We start from the raw sequence: 20,637 nt of genomic DNA on the forward strand, positions 1-20,637 counted from the left end.
AATATGATAAAATTTTAATTTATGGTATTCACTTTATGATGATTACTTTTTATTATCAAGTTAAAAGTTAATTGGTTTTTAGTGCAAATGAAATTCAAATTTCATATTTCTTCTTTGATGAATTATTGAGCTAACAAAAAACCACGTCTAATTTGAACCATACAATTAAAGTAGATTGCACACACTAGAAAATCTGTTCACATAATGGATGTTGAAATAAGGGCGGTACGGTCTGGGGCCAGTGTGAGCCGGAATTCTATACCTAACGTATCATATCGTATCGTAAGAGAATTTTAGAAAATTGGCAATAATCATATTCAATGATTCAAGTTTTCTATCATACAACTAAAAGTGCATCTTTTGTGAAAATGATGTAGAAGATGTACAGCCTTATGTAACTGGGCCATGTTTCTTTATTGAAGGGCATTTTAGTTTTTTTGTGGAACCTAATTTTCTATCATGGACCCTATTCCCTGTCAATTAGGCATGTTAGTACCTTCAATTGTCTTCTTCTTCATAATATGTCCAAATCCTCAAAATTCTGATTTTGATTTTAACCTTCCAAAAGATTGGCTGTGCCTGTGGGGCATTTTCTATACTACTAACTAGGATTAATTTTCGTAATGATGATATATCATCATTTTCAGGCTCCATTTTTATCATTGTCCCAAACTGTCAACTCTCAATTCCCTTAGTAGCACATGAATTACTGCAAGCATGTGGAAAGCCTGAAAAATAGCTTTTTAATTTGGTTGATCTCAAATATTACCCAAATGTGGACTTCATGCAGTCGTACAGCTCTTTTCTAAGTTCAGAAAGTGTGCAACTTTTCCTCCTTTGAAGAGCAATACGAAGTCTGTACCACAAACAAGATCAATGAAAAAATAACATGAGGAAAGCATGTAGTTATAAGATCAATAATTTGATGGTGGTCGGTTCAGTACTTGGTTGTAATTTGCAACTAATAATCGATGTTTTGGGAGCAATAAATCTAGTACTACAAAAAAATGCACAACTTTTACCACAATTGTCTAAATGGTAGATTGTGAGATGTGGAAAAAAAGATAGGTTTATGTGAAAAATGATACACAACCAATCACAATCAGCCACATAAAATAATTGTGGCAAAAATTGTAACTTTTTATATGGTACTAGAATTATTATTTTGGGAGCTGCTAAAGGCAATTTTTCTCTGTTTAGCTGAGCTCTACAACACTGTTCACACCATGGATTAATTTCTCAACCGTCCTTATAAGTTATATCCTTCAATGTCTTTTTTGGTTAGTCCAAATTCGTGTTATATTTGTAAATCTGTCTCACTTCACATGTCACGTTTTTGACTAGACTAAATCCAACTTTATAATGGGTCTACCTCCTATATATACCGTTACCAACATTGCACCTTCATGAACTTGAAGGGCCAAGCTTGAAAATTTGAACTAATTGTACCAGTTAAGATGTGTCAAGTAGTGATTGGCTTAAATTTTTACAATTACAATCTTGTTTTTTTTTTTTTTATGTATATAAAATGTAATCTAATAATAAATTGACAAATGTGCAAGTTATGTCAAAATAGATGGCACAATTTAAGTCCCTAGAAAACTGCTTTCATGTTTTAATTCTGAATTTGATTGTAAAGATGGAATGAATTACCAATATACCGTATTGACTTGGGGAAAGTTTACAGTAGCTTTGCTACCACAAAGCCAGACAAGAGTATGTAAAACCACGAATTTGACCCACCAAATATGATGATCAAGAAACCAAAATTGGACTTTTAGTAGTCCATTTAGCTAGCTTTGTTGTTAATGAACTGTGATTAAGGAGTACTAAACTCATTCCCGTAGCCTTAATTGTTCTTCTTTTGAGACTGATCATGGCCCTACCATTTGGGCTCCATAAGAATAATAAGAAGAGGACCAAATCCAATACTGCTCCTTGTCAATCATAGACCCAGTACAACAATGTAAAAGTCAATTATTATATGGTTTCTTAAACAGTTTATTAGGTCAAACTTGATGATCCTAATTAAGAAGAATATACACCTTACCAAACTTTGGTACCAAATGACCATTCTAAGCTCCTCATTCTCATGTTTACTTAGTCTAACCAAGTGCATTTTGGTCAAATAGAGTTTGAGGGGGTCCAATCCAAGTGAGCTGTTAGTCACTAGTCAGAACCGGCAACAGAATAATCCGCGTTTCCACTGTTCAATTTGATGCTTTGAAGACAATCAAAATGCAATTATTAATTAATTAATTAGCTAAGGTGTCCCAAAAGAAATTCAGTAAATTATAGCTACTTTTATTCACAACACATGCTGCATAGTTAGTAGTAGTTAGTACAAGAACTTTTTACTACCTCGAAATGTTAGTCCTCGTTACTAGTCGGTGGCATTTTGTATTGGACTTTGGTTTGGAAAAAAAAAAAATAATAATAAAAGAGTGGTTGCCGGTTGGTCTAAATACAAGGAAGCGAGTCTAAATCTTCTATCCCACTTTTCTTGTACCATTTTATACTCCGCAAATTAAAACTTAATAAGTGGCCACTTATTTTTTTTTTTTATCATCTAGATATGCAAATTCAAGCCACAAAGTGAAATGGGTCTCTCTGGAAGTTTGGCTCTTTATGGTTTGTTGGGTGGACTAAAATCTAAAATGTTGGTTGGTCATTTTTCTGGTGGAGATCTTATGTAAACATTAGTGGGTTTTTAGTCTTTTGACTTGCTAAAACTTGTATGGGATTTGAAGAAGACAAGGAGGCAGTGGATATGGGTTACAGATTCGAAGAAGACAATGAGCTGGTTGTGTGGTCTGTTGCAAGAGGATAACTGCGCTGATGATGCCAAAGACCTCTTGTTAGTTCCGCTGGTGAGGATTGGTGGTGGTGAACCAGTGGCGGTAGGCGGTAGCAATGGGGATCTGTTGTTGGGTCTTGGATTTTTTTTTCTTTTTAATATTTATTTTGAGCAACTGAAATAAAGAAATGCAAAAAATTACTAATTTAATTAAATAAGTTGACATGTGACAAGTTTTTACTTGTGGAACATAAAGTGGCATAAGAAAAGTGGGATAGAAGATAGCCTATGCTATTTTTTTCTTTTTCTTTTTTTGTTTCCTTTTTTTTTCTTTCTCCTTTTTGAAGGATAAGAAAGCCTATGCTTTGCCCTGTGATTGTGTATTTGTATGCAATAATGAAATTATACGCTTTTGAAATGGATGTATGGAATGTTGCATCAGAACCTTATTTTGAGCTGCCTTTTAGAACAAAGGATGAACAATAATTCATTTCACATACAACAATATTACCATTATAATCGAGTTAATCCTAATGGTTTGCATGGAATGATTCTGTCCAAGATTCTAACTTATCAGGGAAAAAATAATCCTGCCAACATTCTGTTTTTCCTACTTACATGCAATAAAAATAAAGGTGATTGAAGATTAGAGAGGCAAGTGTGACAGATTAATTTGGGAAGGTAAAAAATTTGTATCAATTAGAAATAAACTGGACATTTTATTGGATGGAAGAGAGTTACGGACCAATTTTAGAAGATAAAAATTAAAAATATTACTGTGACAGCATACATGTGCTTATATGTCAAGATACAGAATTACATATACAAATGGAATTACTTGTTTATCTTAATCCCAAAAATCTTATTTTGTTGGGGGTTTTATTTTTGTTTGTTAATCTTTAATAAATATATCTAAACCACAGTTAAAAATTATAATGGTGTTTGTTTACATGGTTAAGCATTTGTATTAAAACACTTTTATACATACAAAAACAATATTAAGTTTTTATTTTTTATTTTATTTTATTTTATTTTATATATAAAAAAAATAAAACTTTGAAAAGAGATGCAAATCATAATTAACTCTAACACACCTCATCATAAATTAAAATTTAGAAGGCTTCTGTATCCATGACTTCAGTTTAATTAATTAATTATTTATAAATAATCTTCCACTTCTATTTCTCTTTATATCAAAAATATAATAAAATGACAAAATATTCCAATATCCACGCATCCTTCACAACTTTCAAAAGATAATCAAAGTAATTTAAACTCAATTTCACATCAACAAAATCAAAGCCTCAAGGATAAGACATAATAGATGTTAGACAACTAACTAATTCTCAAAGGATAAAATATTTTTCAAACCTATGGCCGCTTAGATTAGCAAATTACCCGTAAAAAGAAATTTGAATTAGAGTTAGGTACAATTAAATATTTTTCATCAAGGATATAGGAGGATCTATGCATTGGCTGCTTAGATTAGCAAATTAGCCTTAAAAAGAAATTTGAATTAGAGTTAGATACAATTAAATATTTTTTATAACAATTAAAGTTTCATTCTTTTTATTTGTTCTTATCTAAATCTATTACTAACATCACTTAGTCATTTACCAACTACCATTTACAACTTATCACCAAAACAATTATGGAAAATCTTGCGAAGATCATATGTACCATAAAACTAAAAACACCATAAAAGAAAAAATATAATAAAATACATTCAAGTATAAAAATATGAATAGAAAATGTGTCAAAACTCAAGTCGCAAAACGTGAAAAACGAGAACGCGGAGACCACAGACCACAGACCACAAAAAGGCAACAATAGTTGCTCAGAATAGGCACATTGCCACTACCATAAGACCATAAATTTCAAAGCACTTGTCACGTTTTTTTTTTTTTTTTTGGTTTGTAACTCACATTTGCACCTGTCGCAGTCTCTCCGAGTTTTTTTTTTTTGAAACAGTCTCTCCGAGTTTTCTATATAAGACCTTATCTACATTTCCCTACATTCATTCATCTATCTGACTCAGCTCTCTCTCTAAAACATAGCTGTTAATATTTGAGTCATCAAAAAACAAAACATTTTTGTTTCCAAAAAACACAAACAAAGCCCATAAATAAAAATAAATAATAAATACGAGAGAAACAGGGCCTACAGTAATCTTCACACCACGTTTCTCTACCGCTTATCTCGAAATCCTTATCCACCGCTTCTGAAATTACTTTGTCTTCTTCTTCTTCTTCTTCTTCTTAGCTTTCTGCAAAAATCACATATCTAAAAATCTTATCTTTCATTCCTCAATTTCATCAAAGTTTCTCTCTTTTCTTTTCATTTTTTATTTATTATTTATATACAGCTTGGTTTTGGTTCTCTTTCTCTCTCTTTAATCAAACCCTCGAGTAATCGCTGTGCTTTCACGCTTACCAATCCGATTAAACCGAGGGTTTTTCTTATTGTTTCTATTTTTTTCTGTGACTTTGCCCATCTGGGTCTACTTGGATTGGTTCGAAAATGGCTTTGGTTTCGGTTTTATTGGAGATTTTGCAGCGACCCACAATAGTTGATGTGTTAAGCGAGTTGTTAATGTTCATAGCGCCTCTTTGGATAGCGGTTCTTGTCGGAGTTTTAGTTGGGTGGGCATGGAAGCCCAGATGGGCCAATGTTTTGTCCAAAGACACTTTTCCAACTTCACCAACAACCACAACGTTGTCCACGTGTTTCGCATTCGTTCCGATTCCAAGCTTGAATTCTTTGAAGTTTCAGTTCCCCAATTGCATTCTCTGGACTAATAATGATGATGATGATAAGGAGGCTCTGCCTTTGTCACCTGCTGCTTCCAAATCTGATTCCAGGTTTGTTTGGGGTTTTTTTAATGTCTATCAGTGAATTTGACAACTTGGGTTTTGCAGATTATTCGTTTTTTGATAGTTATGCTTTGGATTAGGATGTGGAATTTAGATTAATAGTTGAATTCAAGAGTTGGGTTATTTCTGAAATTTCAATTTTTACTTCTGTTGGTTTGAAATTTCTTATAGCATCATTGGTTTGACAATTTGGGTTTGCAAATTATTCAAATTGAAGTAACTTGGGTTTTGCTGATTATTCATTTTTTTTTTTTTAGTAATGCTTTGGATTAGGATGTGGAAATTAGATAATTAGTTGAATTAAAGAGTTGGGTAATTTCTAAAAGTTTTTTATTTTTATTTTTATTTTTTTAATTTCTTTTTACTACTTCTGTTGGTTGGAAAATTCTTGTAATATCATTGATTTGACAACTTGGGTTTGCCAAGAATTCATTTTTTGAGAGTTATGCTTTAGATTAGGAGGTGGAAATGAGATTGATTGTTGAATTGACGAGATGGGTTAATTCTAAAAGTTCAATTTTTTACTTTTGTTGGTTTGAAGTTTCTTATAATGTCATTGATTTGGCAAGTTGGGCATGCAAATTACTCAACTTGGAGTCACTTGGGTTTTGCAGATTATTCAACTTTTCAGAGTTATGCTTTAGATTAGAAGGTAGAAATGAGATTAATAGTTGAATTAAAGAGTTGGGTTATTTCTAAAAAAAAATATTTCTGTTGGTTAGAAATTTCTTATAATATCTTTGGTTTGACGACTTTAGTTTGCAAATTGTTCATTTTTTTAGTCATACTTCAGATTAGGAGGTGTAAATGAGATTAATAGTTGACTTGTACTTGGGTTGGGTTGAAAAGATCCATTTTCTAAGCTTATTTAATTGTCAAATTTTTAGTCATACACTTTGAATATGAGCATGGAAATGAAATTGAGAATTCAATTGTGAGCTCGGTGGTTTATAACAGCTTAATTTTACTTTGGCAGTTCATCAAAGCTTGATAATGAAAAAGTGGCTTGGGTGACGAGAGAGGATGCAGATCATTTATGCCGGCTTGTTGAGGAAAAAGATGGAGGGCCTGCTTGGATTCAGATGATGGATCGTTCTACCTCTACGATGAGCTATCAAGCTTGGCGCAGAGATCCTGAGGTAGCTTTTCATTCATTTTTTGAAATGTTCTATCATGGATATGTACTTTTTCTAGAACAACCTGATAGGCTTATGTAATTGAATCAGTAGTCTGTACATAAATGTGTTGCTAGGATTTTTGTATTCTTTTAGTGAGGAATGTTTATGCTTGTGCAACTCTTGTGATTGATTGGATTATTTTTGGGTGACTATGCTAGAGTGGACCTCCACAATATCGTAGTAGGACCGTGTATGAGGATGCCACTCCTGAGTTGGTGAGGGATTTCTTTTGGGATGATGAATTTCGATCAAATTGGGATGACATGCTTATACATTCTGAAACCTTGGAAGAGTGTCCCACCACAGGAACCATGGTGGTGCAGTGGGTGCGCAAGGTAAGGAGAGCTTTTTTTATTTTCTTTTTTATTCTTGGATTTCCCTGGTTGCATTAGCTAATTCCAATGTCTTTTTTGTGGCACAGTTCCCCTTCTTTTGTAGCGATAGAGAGTACATAATAGGCCGTCGAATCTGGGAATCAGGAAGATCTTACTACTGTGTCACAAAGGTATGAAAATACTTTTAACCTTTTTAGGCCTCTTATCTTTAACTTGGGGAGGGAGTTTTAAATTTTTTCCGTAAATTTATTCTCTTATTTAAGGAATTGGACTTTTTTGGGTTGGTTTTTTTGTAATTGTTGAGATGAATAAGCGTTTATCTTTTCATTATAGGTGTCAGAATGTTCGTTAGTTAGACCAACAGATGTCATCCCTTTTGGATACTTTTTGCATTCTAATTACTTATGCTAATGCAAAACAATTCTTTCATTTGGAAGATATGGTATATGGTCATAGCTGCCGTGTTCGTGGAATTAAGATTTATTTAGCTTTCCAATCACTTCATCTTTTCTCTAAAAAACGGAAGTTACTTGGTGGCATTTAAAGCCAGTCACTAGTTATTACCATGTGCTGTAGTTCATAAGGCACTTGGATAATTTTCAAAGGTATCCCTTCCCTTGTCTTGATATCCTTAGTGAAGTGAGTCTAACTGGAATGAAAGGGTAACATGTTGTGCCAGTTTTAAGTAAGAGCATAAATGATGGTCATAATTTGAAGGTTTTATAGTTATATTTAACTGGTTGTGCTTGTAGGGATTTCTTTACAACTAGTGTTTCATCATTTTAGGCGGATTTGATTTCTAAAAATATCTGAATAGGGAAATAACGTGTGTTCATGTTTTCTCTTGTCTTAGGGAGTACCTTGCTCTTTGGTGCCAAGGCGCAACAAACCCAGACGTGTTGATTTGTATTATTCAAGTTGGTTTATTCGTGCAGGTAATCAAAGTTTTAGTGTGCATCTTTTTACCATAAATTTGCTATGTTGCAAAATCAAAGTGGTTTTGGTTATGCCAAGTGAAAGTGAAGTTAAAAAAGAAAAACTATGAATCTTCCTGATAGAAGGATGTCTTTCTTGGTATATAATTGAACAGCTTAAATTTTCAGTATTGCTCTATGCTATTTGGAGTATTCTTAGACTGAATCATGACTAAGACATGTTTCCATGGGATATGAAACAGTTGAATCAAAGAGAGGGGACGGCCAGTTGACTGCCTGTGAGGTGTTGCTGTTCCATCACGAAGATATGGGTATCCCTTGGGAGATTGCAAAACTTGGGGTTCGGCAAGGCATGTGGGGCGCTGTAAAGAAGATTGAGCCTGGTTTACGTGCTTATCAAAAACACAGAGTATCTGGAGCCCCACTTTCACATTCTGGGTTAATGGCCCAAATCAACACTAAAGTCAGTGCAGACTACCTGAGATCTTTGGAAAGCAACGCCAGTAATTCATTGGAGGGTGAAAACTCAGATTCATCTGAGAAACCGTCAGAGAAGAACAACATACCCAAAATTCTAGTGGTTGGTGGAGCTGTTCTCCTTGCCTGTACCCTTGACCGGGGCCTCTTGACTAAGGCAGTTATATTTGGAGTAGCCCGAAGATTTGCAAGAATTGGAAGGAGGTTGTGATTCAGAATGATTTTTGCATCATTTGAGAGATGCCTGCCCTGCCAATTCGTTGTTGCAGTGAAGTGAGAAACTGGCAAATCAGGGATCTCCTCACTTGCCCTCTTTCAAGAGGATAGAAACAAGTATTCTTTTTCCTATTGTTTGAGCCACAGAGCAGCTTTAGATTGTAAAAGAGAAGAGATCAAATAGTTGTATTTATTACAGTTGGAAATGTCATATAAGAATCCCATGCTGCAGTAATAACAGGAATGTTCCAGGTTTTTTCATTTGCACCCTTTTTATCTATCTTGTGTCGCTCCATCCTTTTGCATTAGGATTTAAGTGAGAATATGATACATTTCTATTTCCCAAAGCATGTTAGTATGTCCTCAAAAAGTGATGGTGATGTAGGTACCTCTTCACAAACACATCCCGGATTACTTTCTGATATATGTCCTTGGCTTCCTGCATAACCTGTTTCCATATTTGGAGAGGATTTCAGTAGAGAGATCATCTGAAACTTTTTAGCCACATTTGTCTGGTTTATGGTGTAGAAGCATGTATTAAACGATAGATACCATGGCTCTCAAGGGTCATAAGAATGTCACAAGATTTTACAAGCTGTTACATATGACAAAAATCTGAGTCTCTCCAAGGTGGAACCGTGGCTGCCAAAGTTTGTAAAATCAACAAATTAGGATTCTTTAACGTTTCAAATGGATCATTCCAAACAACGTTTCTTGGATCACCTGGGAACTCGACTGTACAAAGTTGCAGTCAGATGGAGTCATCGTGGTGCTTGACCTAGCAACAAGGGCTTAATTTGAATTGGCTTCAATAAACTGTTTTTGGCTAAATTTAAAAAATAAATGAATGGTGTTCTGCTTAAATATAAGAAGTGTGTTTAGAAAGGTATAATTTGAAAATTAAAATATGTGGTGGTCTATCCCACTACGATATAGGGATCGTTAGGCCTGGATCCCTAATTAATTTATATGTTGTTTTGGGTATAGCCTACAATGGAAAGTCCCAAGAGAAACCTGGCTGGAAGATGGTAGTGATAAACGGTTGTGAGGTGGTTTGTTGGTAGGAGTCTTACTACCCAAGGATGATTTTAGATAGCTAAGGTATCCCTTAGGCGTCTCGAGCTGGATCATTTTCCCCAAATAGTAGTTGATTGTTTTGCACTTTCTCTCATGTTTCTCTCCCCTAAAAAATGTTTCAACCCCCTTCACTAGCCTTCTCCTTCTCTTTTATACCATTCTGTTAGTGGACCCGTAATGATGAGAGAATATTCTGCTGGCGTGTGGATCCCTCCACTCATGGTGCCTAGGTGGCCCTTTGGGTTTAGGCTACTGTTCCAACATGTCTAATTTTGTGTTAAGGAGTGGGACTTGTTATTTTGCTATTGAAATGATTTCCTAGTAACTTGAGCATGACGCCAAATCTCATGCTCGGCTAGCAGGCTCTCCTAAGGCATTACTTTTCTTCCTTGCAGGACAGATGAGGCTTGTTCGGATGCCATAAAGAATGCAACAGTTCACATGCAATCCAACTTGAGCCTCCTGCTTGTGGGATGGGCCTAGGATTAGTGGTCCTTGGCCTAAGTTTGGTATGGGCCAAACTTTGTCCTCCCACAAAATATATTATTGAGAATATTTTTTTTTTTTTTTTTTTTTTTTTTTTTTTTTTTTAATTTTTAATTTTTTTTATACAAGATAGAAATTTTACTCTAACCTAATCTAAGTGTATATGTGTGTGAAACTTCTTCCTGGAACTTCGGCCCTTGCCCCCTCCCCAAACCCCATAAGAACTTTGTACTTGTAGAGTAACCATCACACCAAGATTACGAGAAGAGACCTTTTGGTATTTTCTCTATTTCCAATTCAAATTGGACAAACAAGAAAAACGGGCTTCTCATTACCATTAACCTTTGAATGTTAGAATCCTTTCCAATCTTGTGTAATAGTTTCATATAATGCCCTTTTATTTTATTTTATTTTTTAATAAAAAGCTGCATATAATGCCTAGTTTATATAAGGGTGAGTTCTACGAATGGGTGGTCATCATCAGCCAATACGGCTAGGTTCTGGGTCCACCGCTGATGTTGGTTCCCTACAATTGCAAATTATTGTTGCACCACCAAAATCAGTATTTTTATCGAGTTATTACTTTGCGATAAGTTGCACTTCGGGGAAGCAAGCTGCTACAAGTTTATGGGTGCCACTATCGGGGAAGCAACATGGTTAAAGTAGAGTTCCACTTCATGTAGGCGGTTTTTGGTATTGAAATTTTCTTTGCATATTTTGTAATCTTTCTCCAACATGTTCCCTCTTGTTTAGTTTAATTTTCCATTTGGCATTTTTTTCATTGTTAGTTTTTTTATCTCTTTCTTAATTAGTGCATGCATGTTTGGAGTCATGATAGTGAATAGTTGCTTGGTTAGGATTAAGTCTAATAATTTTTTTGGCAATTTTATTTTATTTAATCATTTATTCATACACAATTGATGTCATGGCATGAGACTAAACGAGAGAGAGAGAGAGAGAGAGAGAGAGAGAGAGAGAGAGAGAGAGAGAGAGAGAGAGATCAAACCCATTACCCACACAACAAACCAACCCCATTCAAACCCAAAACCCACATAACAAATCAACAAATTTGGACAAATGCAAGGTTGAAGAAGAAGCAAATTTCGGCTTATGCTAAGCAAACCTTGGTTGATATTGGGTTAACTCAACCAAATAATCTAGGGTAGGAGTGTTTTAAAGTGCATGTGTAATCATCATTCAACACAGTATTGGCAGAATCTGAAATCTTCTGCCGATAATCATACTAGTCGATGTTAGAAATAAAATATCTCCTCTAATCACTACCTTAGGTACCATCAACATCCTCCTTCAACGGTTCAAGCAATGAGAAATTTGGATAGTTTGTTGGCCACAAATTAGTTTTATTCAGCCCTAGTTCCATGCTTATGGGGTTTATATCCATGTGAGAGGTAAGTTGTACGCAATTGTTACAAAAGATAATAAATCAAGAGGGACCAGGGGGCCTTGTTTGAGCTTGAAGATTAAAGAGGAAAGGAAAGGTGGTATATGAACAACCGACTAACAACCAATAGCTAATGTTGATCATGCCAAAAGCCGCTGATGGCAGCTGATTTGATTTGGCTACATCGATTGTGGTTATATACATATAATTTTAATTTATAGGGTGCACTTGATGATGATTCTCTTTATTGTCGAGTTAAGACACTAATTGGTTTTTTATGCTAGTGGGGTTTAACCCCATCTCTCTTATTTGACAACAAAATACTTTACCGAACCCATTATTTACCGATGTATGTGGTTTAGAACTGAAAATTAGGTAAGTACTGGGTCGGTTAGATACTTTGAGCAGTAGTGATGTTGCATTAGGGCCCAATGGCCCATTCATTTGGGTTGATGGTTGAAAACACATATCGTATTGGGCCTGGTTGTTTGAACTATTAATCTTAGTTGAGAAGGTAACCAAACTTTTTGGTTTTGCATCCATGCCGAAAAGACAAAAAAAAATCCCATAAAAAAATATAATTAAAAAAAAAAACAAAGAAAAGAAAATAAGCTTATTGAGCAAGAAACGGTAAGCCGGTGTAGTCTTAATTCAGGTGCGGCTTTAAGCCTGTAAACCCACTTAATACCCATCAAGATTGGGTGCCAGTTCCTTGTTAAATGATGAGTAATGAGTTTGCGTGTTGAGAATTTCATCACCAAAGTTATGATAAATGAATAAAATTAAGCAGTAGATTTTTTTTTTTTTTTTTTTTTTGAGATATTGATCAATTTGATCTAATAAAAGAGAACAGTAGTTAATCATATATAGAACCATGTGCTTACATAGCCATCAGAAACAATCTAATAAAAGAATTGGTGAGAGAATTTTTCAATCTTTCTTAGTTTCTATGTCATGACTGGATTTCCTATCACTATCCGCCATACAATTCATCCATCATGTTAATACTTTTTTTTTTTTTGGTTGAAACCTTAATAAGAGACAAGGGTCTCAAAACAGTTGAGCCCATCCAACTCCAAAGCGAACCTTGGTGTCTTCTGTTGATCTTTCCTAACAGATCCAGGTTGTGGTGGTGATACTGATGAGTCTCCATGTTGCCTCTTGTTCACGTTATCTGTAGCCTTGTTGAGAACCCCATCATCATGTCTTTGCGCTTGGATGTTACTATTCCGATCGACCTTGGTCACAGAAGGGAAGGTGGCCCTCACTTTTTGGCCCAAGAATTCCGCACACAAAGCGTCGAAGGAGCTGAAGATCGAATTCATGATTGTCTTTTCTTGAAGAGAAGTTGGTATCCCAAGTGGGTTTTGAGAGAGAGAGCTTAGGAATTAGAAAACTTTAGTTGCGTGTGAATTGTGATGTGTGAATGTCTGAGTTTGAGGAAGGTTTGGGGTGAGAAAGGTATTTATATAGAAAGGACAGACCGAAAGTGAGGAGAACAAGGAGAGGGATATCTGGAAGGTGCGTATACCGTTTCTTATACTTTTCCTAGTTGGACTTGGAATCTAGGAATTGCGTAGGAAGCGAAAAAGCATGGAAATTAGTTTTCATTGGGCAAAAGAAAAGGGTTGGAAAGTGTGGATGCCCCTTGAGGGTTCAGGATAGCCGTGCAAGACGAGGTCCGACTGGACCCCAGCTGCGCGGAATTACAAATTTACAATCAAGCCGCCTACCACAACTAGTCCGTGTTGGTTTACTTGGGAAAGGGGCCTCGGACTGGGACTCTGGGAGACCTTCCCCAATTCAAAGTATTTAATACGTCACCCAAATTTTTTTTCCAAGTTAAGGTGACTTGTATGATTGCTTGGCACTTGCACGTGCTGGATCTTTAGTGAGGGAATTAATATAGATTTTTTTTTTGTTGTTGAAGAAGAAGTATGAAATTATGTATTTAAATTTAAAATAGTTATTTGAATATCTATGTAGTATGACAATTTCTTAGAACTTATTTACTGAATGTAATATATACTCACCAAAAAATGCTATAAAGAATGATAATGAATGTCATCATTTTTCTACAATATTTAAATTTTCGCAATGAATGATAATATATGCTACAATTTTTTTGAAGATCTTCATTAAATTAAATATTTGCAATCATCTACAATGAAGATTTTTTTTGAGAATGCAATGAAGATTTTGTTATTCATATTTCATTCTTTATTATCTTATTTTATGAGTCTAAGTACGGTGTTTAGCTTACTTATTTTTAATGAATACCCTTTTAAGTAGGCAAATAAATTAAAATAAGAACAAAATAACAAAAGACATATGTCATCAAAGTTTTTATTAGATAAAATTATAAGTGTAGAAGATTTAAACCTAATAAATTAGTGTTCTCTAGGTAACAAATAGAACACCATATATTATCATTCTAACTTTCCAAGCATGACTACTAGTCTACTACATAAAATTCAAAATACACAAAGAAATTTTTTGGGACATTAAAATTTAGTAGGAGTATATTAGACATTGCACAATAGAATATTTTAGGAATTATAAGATTTTGTTAGGGTTTAACTAAGAAAGAAACAATAGGAGTATATGCTCATTTACAAAATATAAATGATGAAATTATTCAACTTTACTTTGGGGGGGAATGCAACTACCCCAAACATAAAGGAGGAAACAATGTGTAAAAAAAAAATCAACCTAAAAAAATTATGCATTAAACAATGAATTTTAGTTCAACAAATTGAATAAACAAAAAAAGAAGTTTAGAAACACAACAACAAATCACGATATTTTTACAATACCTTTATTTTTAGCTATGGTGGGTCTTAGTCTGATATTTTATTATTTTATTTTAAAGTAATGTTACATCCGCAATATTTTCATAACAAATCTTAGGTGGTAAATTGCTACTGGTTTTAAATTGGGCTAACCACTTTTAACCGTGTATTTAAAAATAAAATAAAAGGCCAATTGAAGAAAATTGTGCCTAAAACAATGAGTTTTGGTTTACTAAATTTGACTAAACAAAAAAATAAGTCTAGGAACACAACAAAATGTCACACAAAAAAGAAGTTTAGGAATATAACAAAACGTCACAACATTTTCTTAATATTTTTTATTTCCAGCTGTGGTAGGTCCGAATTCGATATTTTATTATTTAATTTTTACGTCCACAACATTTTCACAATGAATTTTAGGTAAAAAATTATTACTGGCTTTAAAATTATGCATTAAAAAAGAAGAAGCAAAAAGACAATACAATAAAATTGTGCGTGAAACGTACAGTGAATTTTGGTTCACCCAATTTAACTATATATACTAAAAAAGAAATCTAAGAATATAACAAAATATTAAAACATTTTCACAATACTTTTATTTTTAGGATCTGAATAGATATATTTTTATTTTATTTGAGAGAAATGCTACATCCACAACATTTTTAGAACAAATTATAAATGACAAGTTGTTATTGGTTTTAAATTGAACCCACTACTGATATCACTTTTTTATCCTTCAAAAATACCTTGCCACATAAAATTTGTTACAAAATTATTATGAAAATGTTGTGGACATAGTATTTCTTTTTATTTTATTTTATTTTGATCCATAAGGAATTGAGATCTTGCGATTGTGAAAATATTGTGACAAGAAGAAGATATTATAACATTTTCATAATACATTTATTTTTAGTTGCGATTGTTCTCAGTCTCTTATTTTATTTTTTTATTTTGACCTTTAAAAAATTGACACCTCAATATAATTATGAAAATATTGTAAAAATTTGTTGCGTTAGTGTAATTGTGTATGCACATATAATATAATATTTAAAAGCACAAGCAAAACCAGCATATTGTGAAAAAAAAAAGGGCCAATGAACAATGCAAATCGCCAATAATTGTGAAAATATTGTAAGAATTTGTTAAGTCAGTGTAACTGTACATACACATATAAATATTTAAAAGAAAAGACAAAAACATCACAACCAAAACTGGCGTATTGTGGTTTGTGGGAAAAAAAAAAAACCTAATGAACAATGTTGTGAAAGTGTTGCAAAAAATATTGTGGATGTAGCACTTTTTTTTTTTTCATAATACCTTTAGTTTTAATTATGGATGATTTTAGTATGATATTTTATTTTAACCTATAAGGAATTAACATATCAACTGTTGCAAAAATATTGTGACACAGGGGGAAAAAAAAAAAAAACCTAATGAACAATGTTGTGAAAGTGTTGCGAAAAATATTGTGGATGTAGCATTTTTTTTCATAATACCTTTAGTTTTAGTTGTGGATGATTTTAGTATGATATTTTATTTTAACCTATAAGGAATTAACATATCAACGGTTGCAAAAATATTGTGACAATTTATTGTATTAACTAACAGTTTTTATATATATATATATATATATATATATATATAAAGAGTGGACAGGATATTACCCCAAAAAAAAAAGCAGAGAAAAAAAGAAAAAGAAAAGAAAGCAGTGGGAAAAAAGAAAAGAAAAAAGAAAGGGACTCACTACAGTGCATAAAAAAAAGAGTGGACAGGATATTACCCCGAAAAAAAGAAAAGAAAGTAGTGAAAAAAAAAAAAAAAAAAAAAAAAGGACTCACGAAACCAAAGCAGTGTTGCCGCTACAGTGCTTGCACAGTGAAAAACACTGGGTGCACAGTACCGAAGCACTATAGCGGCATAACCACTTTATTTATATATATATATATATATATATATATATATATTATTAGAAGACTTACAATAATGAAAAACTCAATCAAAGGGCACTAATGTGATGTCGGTTTAAAATGAGTTAATCATCTAATAAGAGTATTGAAAGACTTGTAATAATGAAACACACTATCAAAGGTCACTAGTGTGATATCGGCCTAAAATTTTCTAATATTTAAGTTATGAACTTACAATAACCCAGAAAAATTGCAAGTGCTCAAGTTCTAAGGGGTTTTTTTTTTTTTTTTTTTTTTTTTTTTTTTTTTTTTTTTTTAACTTCTACCTTGAAGTGAAGAATATCTTGGATTTATTGTATAGGAGTTTGGGTTTATTGCCTTCCCTCGATTTCCTTTCACTTTCTATAAATGAAGTGAGATGTTGGACAAGTCATCCAAAGGGGTGTCGGACGATTCACTTCATAAGATTGAAAGATATATTCCCATCACAGAATATAATAAAGTTGGATTCTACATATCGGAATTGTTGGTTCCGTATTACATTAAGTGATTATCTTCTAACTACATTCTAATTAATTATTAAGATAATTATTTTGAATTAAAGTTCATAAAACGCGATTTTGCCTAGTTAGTATGTTCCTTGTCAGTACGATGGACGACCTGGAGCTCGTTAGTATGTTTCTCGTCAGTACGATGGACGATCTAGAGATCCTGTACCAAAAAAAGCACTAAACAGATAATGACACCGGTTTGGGACTTGCCAAGGACCCTCCGATACTTAAATTAGCTTAAATTCTTTAGAAATTTGTGTGTGTTCAACATGAATCATTTACCTGTCTCTCCTGGCTTTTTATAGCCTTTGTGTGAGTAAATGCTCAATCTACTGGTCTCTCTAACGTTGTACCACAGTTGGAGGATTTATGGCCTAATAATGACCATTTATCCTCAGCCCTTTAATGTCTACAACGGCCATTAAATGCACAAAATTGGACGATAGTAACAGCTCCGTGCTCATTTATCATTTGGACATTAAATGCTATTTGGAACTAATGCGCTTATGCTTGTCCATACTTTTACTCGTCCTTAACATGGACGGTTTGTAAGTACGGACAAGCATGTTATCGTTATCCATCAGTTATGGTTGAGCTGGAGGGTTAAATGGCTCATTTAATAGCCATTTAACTTTCCCATTCAATGTCATGTAATGACTATGTAATGGTTAGCTTAAGGTAGTTGTAATCGCTGTGAGCTGGTAGCTGGTAGCTGGAAAGACTGTACGTCTGTTACACTTGTGCCATTTAAGTGAAGAATTTACATCTGAGCATTAATGTGTGCTTACGATTGTCCTTAATAATGATTATCGTCTTTAGTAATGACGGTTGTCCTTAGTAATAATAGTTACTTTATAGACGACCATTTTACACTACTTGTCAAAAGTTATCACAAAAATTTCAAGTGACTTATTAATTGTTAAAATCATTTACTTTAACTAAAACTTTATTATCTAAGTTTCCATAATTTTAAATTTCTTCTCCAACGTACTCATAAAATTGATTCATTTTTATTAGTAAAATATTTTTCATTTATGTATAATTTTAGTTAATCTGTGCATTGCAAGGGGATATTGATAACTAACAAACGTTCTTGTGTACTTATTTAGGTGGTTTGAAAAGAGTTCCACTTGTATTGAAAAATAATAAAAACTAATAAAAATAATAATTTTAGACTCAAAGTGACTTGATTTTTTATAAAAAGTCAATCGATTTTAACTTAATAGGTGCATGAGGATCCTAAAATTGAAAATAATGTCAATAATATACACAAATTAAAGGGATGTTATACCAATTATAACTAAGTGGAATTAATATAGATGTTAGTACGTTACACCAATATAACTGATTAAGATAACAGATTGTGAAAATAGAATTTGTTCACTTAAAATCGTTACCTCTAATTTGATTCAAAAAAGTGAGAAACTACCCTTAAAAAAAGAAAAAAAGAAAAGCGCAAGTATGGGCACTATCAGCGGTAGCCGCTAAAAATCGTTTTCAATGATGCTAGTGTCCTAGATCTAGAACCTAGAAGGGACCCAAAGATTGAGCGGTCTTGACCAGAGGATCTGTATTCCCAGTAGATATACATCTTTACTTTATTAGTGGGGCTGTGTGCGTGAATCAGTAACTTAATTTTGTGAACGTTGATTAAAGGAAGTAAAGAAATCCAGCTACTTGTCCAATTGAGATCGAGGGTCGGCCTGGACTTTTTGAAACGTGAAACTTTGGCAATTGGCATGCTTTTTAGGCCACTTCAACTTGCATCAAACATTTTTGAGATATATATTATAATGGTGTTACGTGTCTTTTTGCGCATGTCCCTTTACTAATTCAAGCAATGAAAGTTCAATTGCTTTGATCATTAAACTTTCACTCAATTCTAAACATTTCTCCCCCTATATCCATCATTGTTTACCTCTTAATTACTTCACGTTATTCATCTCTAATATGATATTACGCATGCAGCATGATGTGCATGAATTAACATGTCAAACCTCAACTCAATTTACATTTTTTTAAATTTTTTTCCCAATATCTTCCATGCTATTGGTGGTGTTAAATTATTATTTACATAATTAAATTTGTTATATAATTGTCAGGAATTTTATAACTTAAAAAATTAGGTTCAAATTTTCAGCCTCACTTACAAGAAAAATCTTTTAATTAGTAACTCGTCAAAATATCAAAACCAAAAAAAAAAAAAAAAAAAAAAAAGTTTAACATTTATCAAGCGAGGGAAACATATAATTAGTCATGACACGTGGTGGAAAGAAATGGGAATGGAAGAGCACTTCGAAATTAGAAATTGGATAAGGACATGACGTACCTTCTTCGGTGGGGCGCATTCGTGTTATGCAACCTTGTTTCTTCTTGCTATTAATTGCAATTTTTTCATTTCATTAATCATATTCATTCAATGGCACGAGAGCATGACGCTCATAGCTCTAAAGGGTTCGGAATTTTCAAAGCTTATCTCTTCAAATATTTATTTATTATTTTGTGCTTTTGAATTTTGATCTAATCTATACCTTTTGTTTTCTAATTATTGTTTATTTTATTGTTCTTATGGTCTAATTGGGCTTGAACAGCCGAAATTAACGTGTGAAGGAAAAAAAAAAAAAAAAAAAAAAAAACCAGTCACGTACGCGTAAGAAGAACCCAAAGACCAAAGCAATGAGCCAAGTCCAACCCAGCTGAGATTTTGATCATCAAAGACCAAGTCAATTCATCACTTTTGTAGTCAATGTCAAAGGACAATAAACCATGCGTTGAACTTTTGAACTTCAACTTCTTCAACATGCGTCAAGGCACACCGCACACCTGCATAGAAGTTCAAATTTCTAGGTCAGGACTCAGGAGGGTATTCTTCTCTTCATTCATTATTATTATTTTTTTAGGGTATCAATTCTTTGGTTTAAATGCTATTGCTGTTTGATTTTAATGTATTATTATAGCTATCAAAGCTATTTTCTTTTCAGTTTTTAACTATGTTTCAATTCCTTAGTAAGGACGAATTTTAATATATATAAACCTGTTGGGTTGAAAAAATTTAACCTCTTTTTATTGGATAAATATCCTATATAGAATTTGAATTCAAAATCTCTTATTCGATTAAAAAAAGAAAAAAAGATACTATGAAAGCTAGGATGCCAAACATTTGATCATTTTGGGATGAAAGAGTTTCAAATTTTAATTGCGCTTTCCAACCTTTCCTAAAACCATACCGGACAAGCCCTAAATAACAAAGGCTTGCTCTAATGCCATGTGATAATATGGCTAGCATAAATTCAATGAAATTGATGCAATCCTTAAACAATTGGATTAATATAATAAAACCCCGCTGTTTGTGAATGGCAAAAGATATAAAACTTCAGGTTAGACCTGATTTGGTTTTCCCTGTGAATTCACCACTTTTGCTCTAATTTTTGTAACTTTTTAAGTAATTCTAATGTCACACAACACAATATGGGGCCAACTTCCACAATATACAAATCTTTTACCACTCAGAATTGAAGTTCAAATTACAAAAAGAAATAATCAAGACTGTATATTTAACAGTCTACAAATCCATTAAAAAAAAAAAAACAAAGAAAGAGACGTATGATTTC

The 20,637-nt window shown here is 33.2% G+C and overlaps 1 protein-coding gene across 1 annotated transcript; it reads left to right on the plus strand.

Annotated features, from left to right (window-relative positions):
• The first annotated feature begins 4,822 nt into the window (after nt 1-4,822).
• On the plus strand, nt 4,823-9,072 carry LOC126713182 (uncharacterized). Its single transcript, XM_050412864.1, has 6 exons — nt 4,823-5,658; nt 6,647-6,809; nt 7,007-7,183; nt 7,270-7,353; nt 8,037-8,118; nt 8,361-9,072. Exons 1-6 carry the CDS (start codon nt 5,318-5,320, stop codon nt 8,804-8,806), a joined length of 1,293 nt encoding a protein of 430 aa, XP_050268821.1. The 5' UTR covers nt 4,823-5,317; the 3' UTR covers nt 8,807-9,072.
• Nucleotides 9,073-20,637: the final 11,565 nt, after the last annotated feature.

The sequence above is a fragment of the Quercus robur genome, chromosome 2 (assembly GCF_932294415.1).
Source record: "Quercus robur chromosome 2, dhQueRobu3.1, whole genome shotgun sequence".
In the NCBI taxonomy this organism is placed as follows: domain Eukaryota; kingdom Viridiplantae; phylum Streptophyta; class Magnoliopsida; order Fagales; family Fagaceae; genus Quercus; species Quercus robur.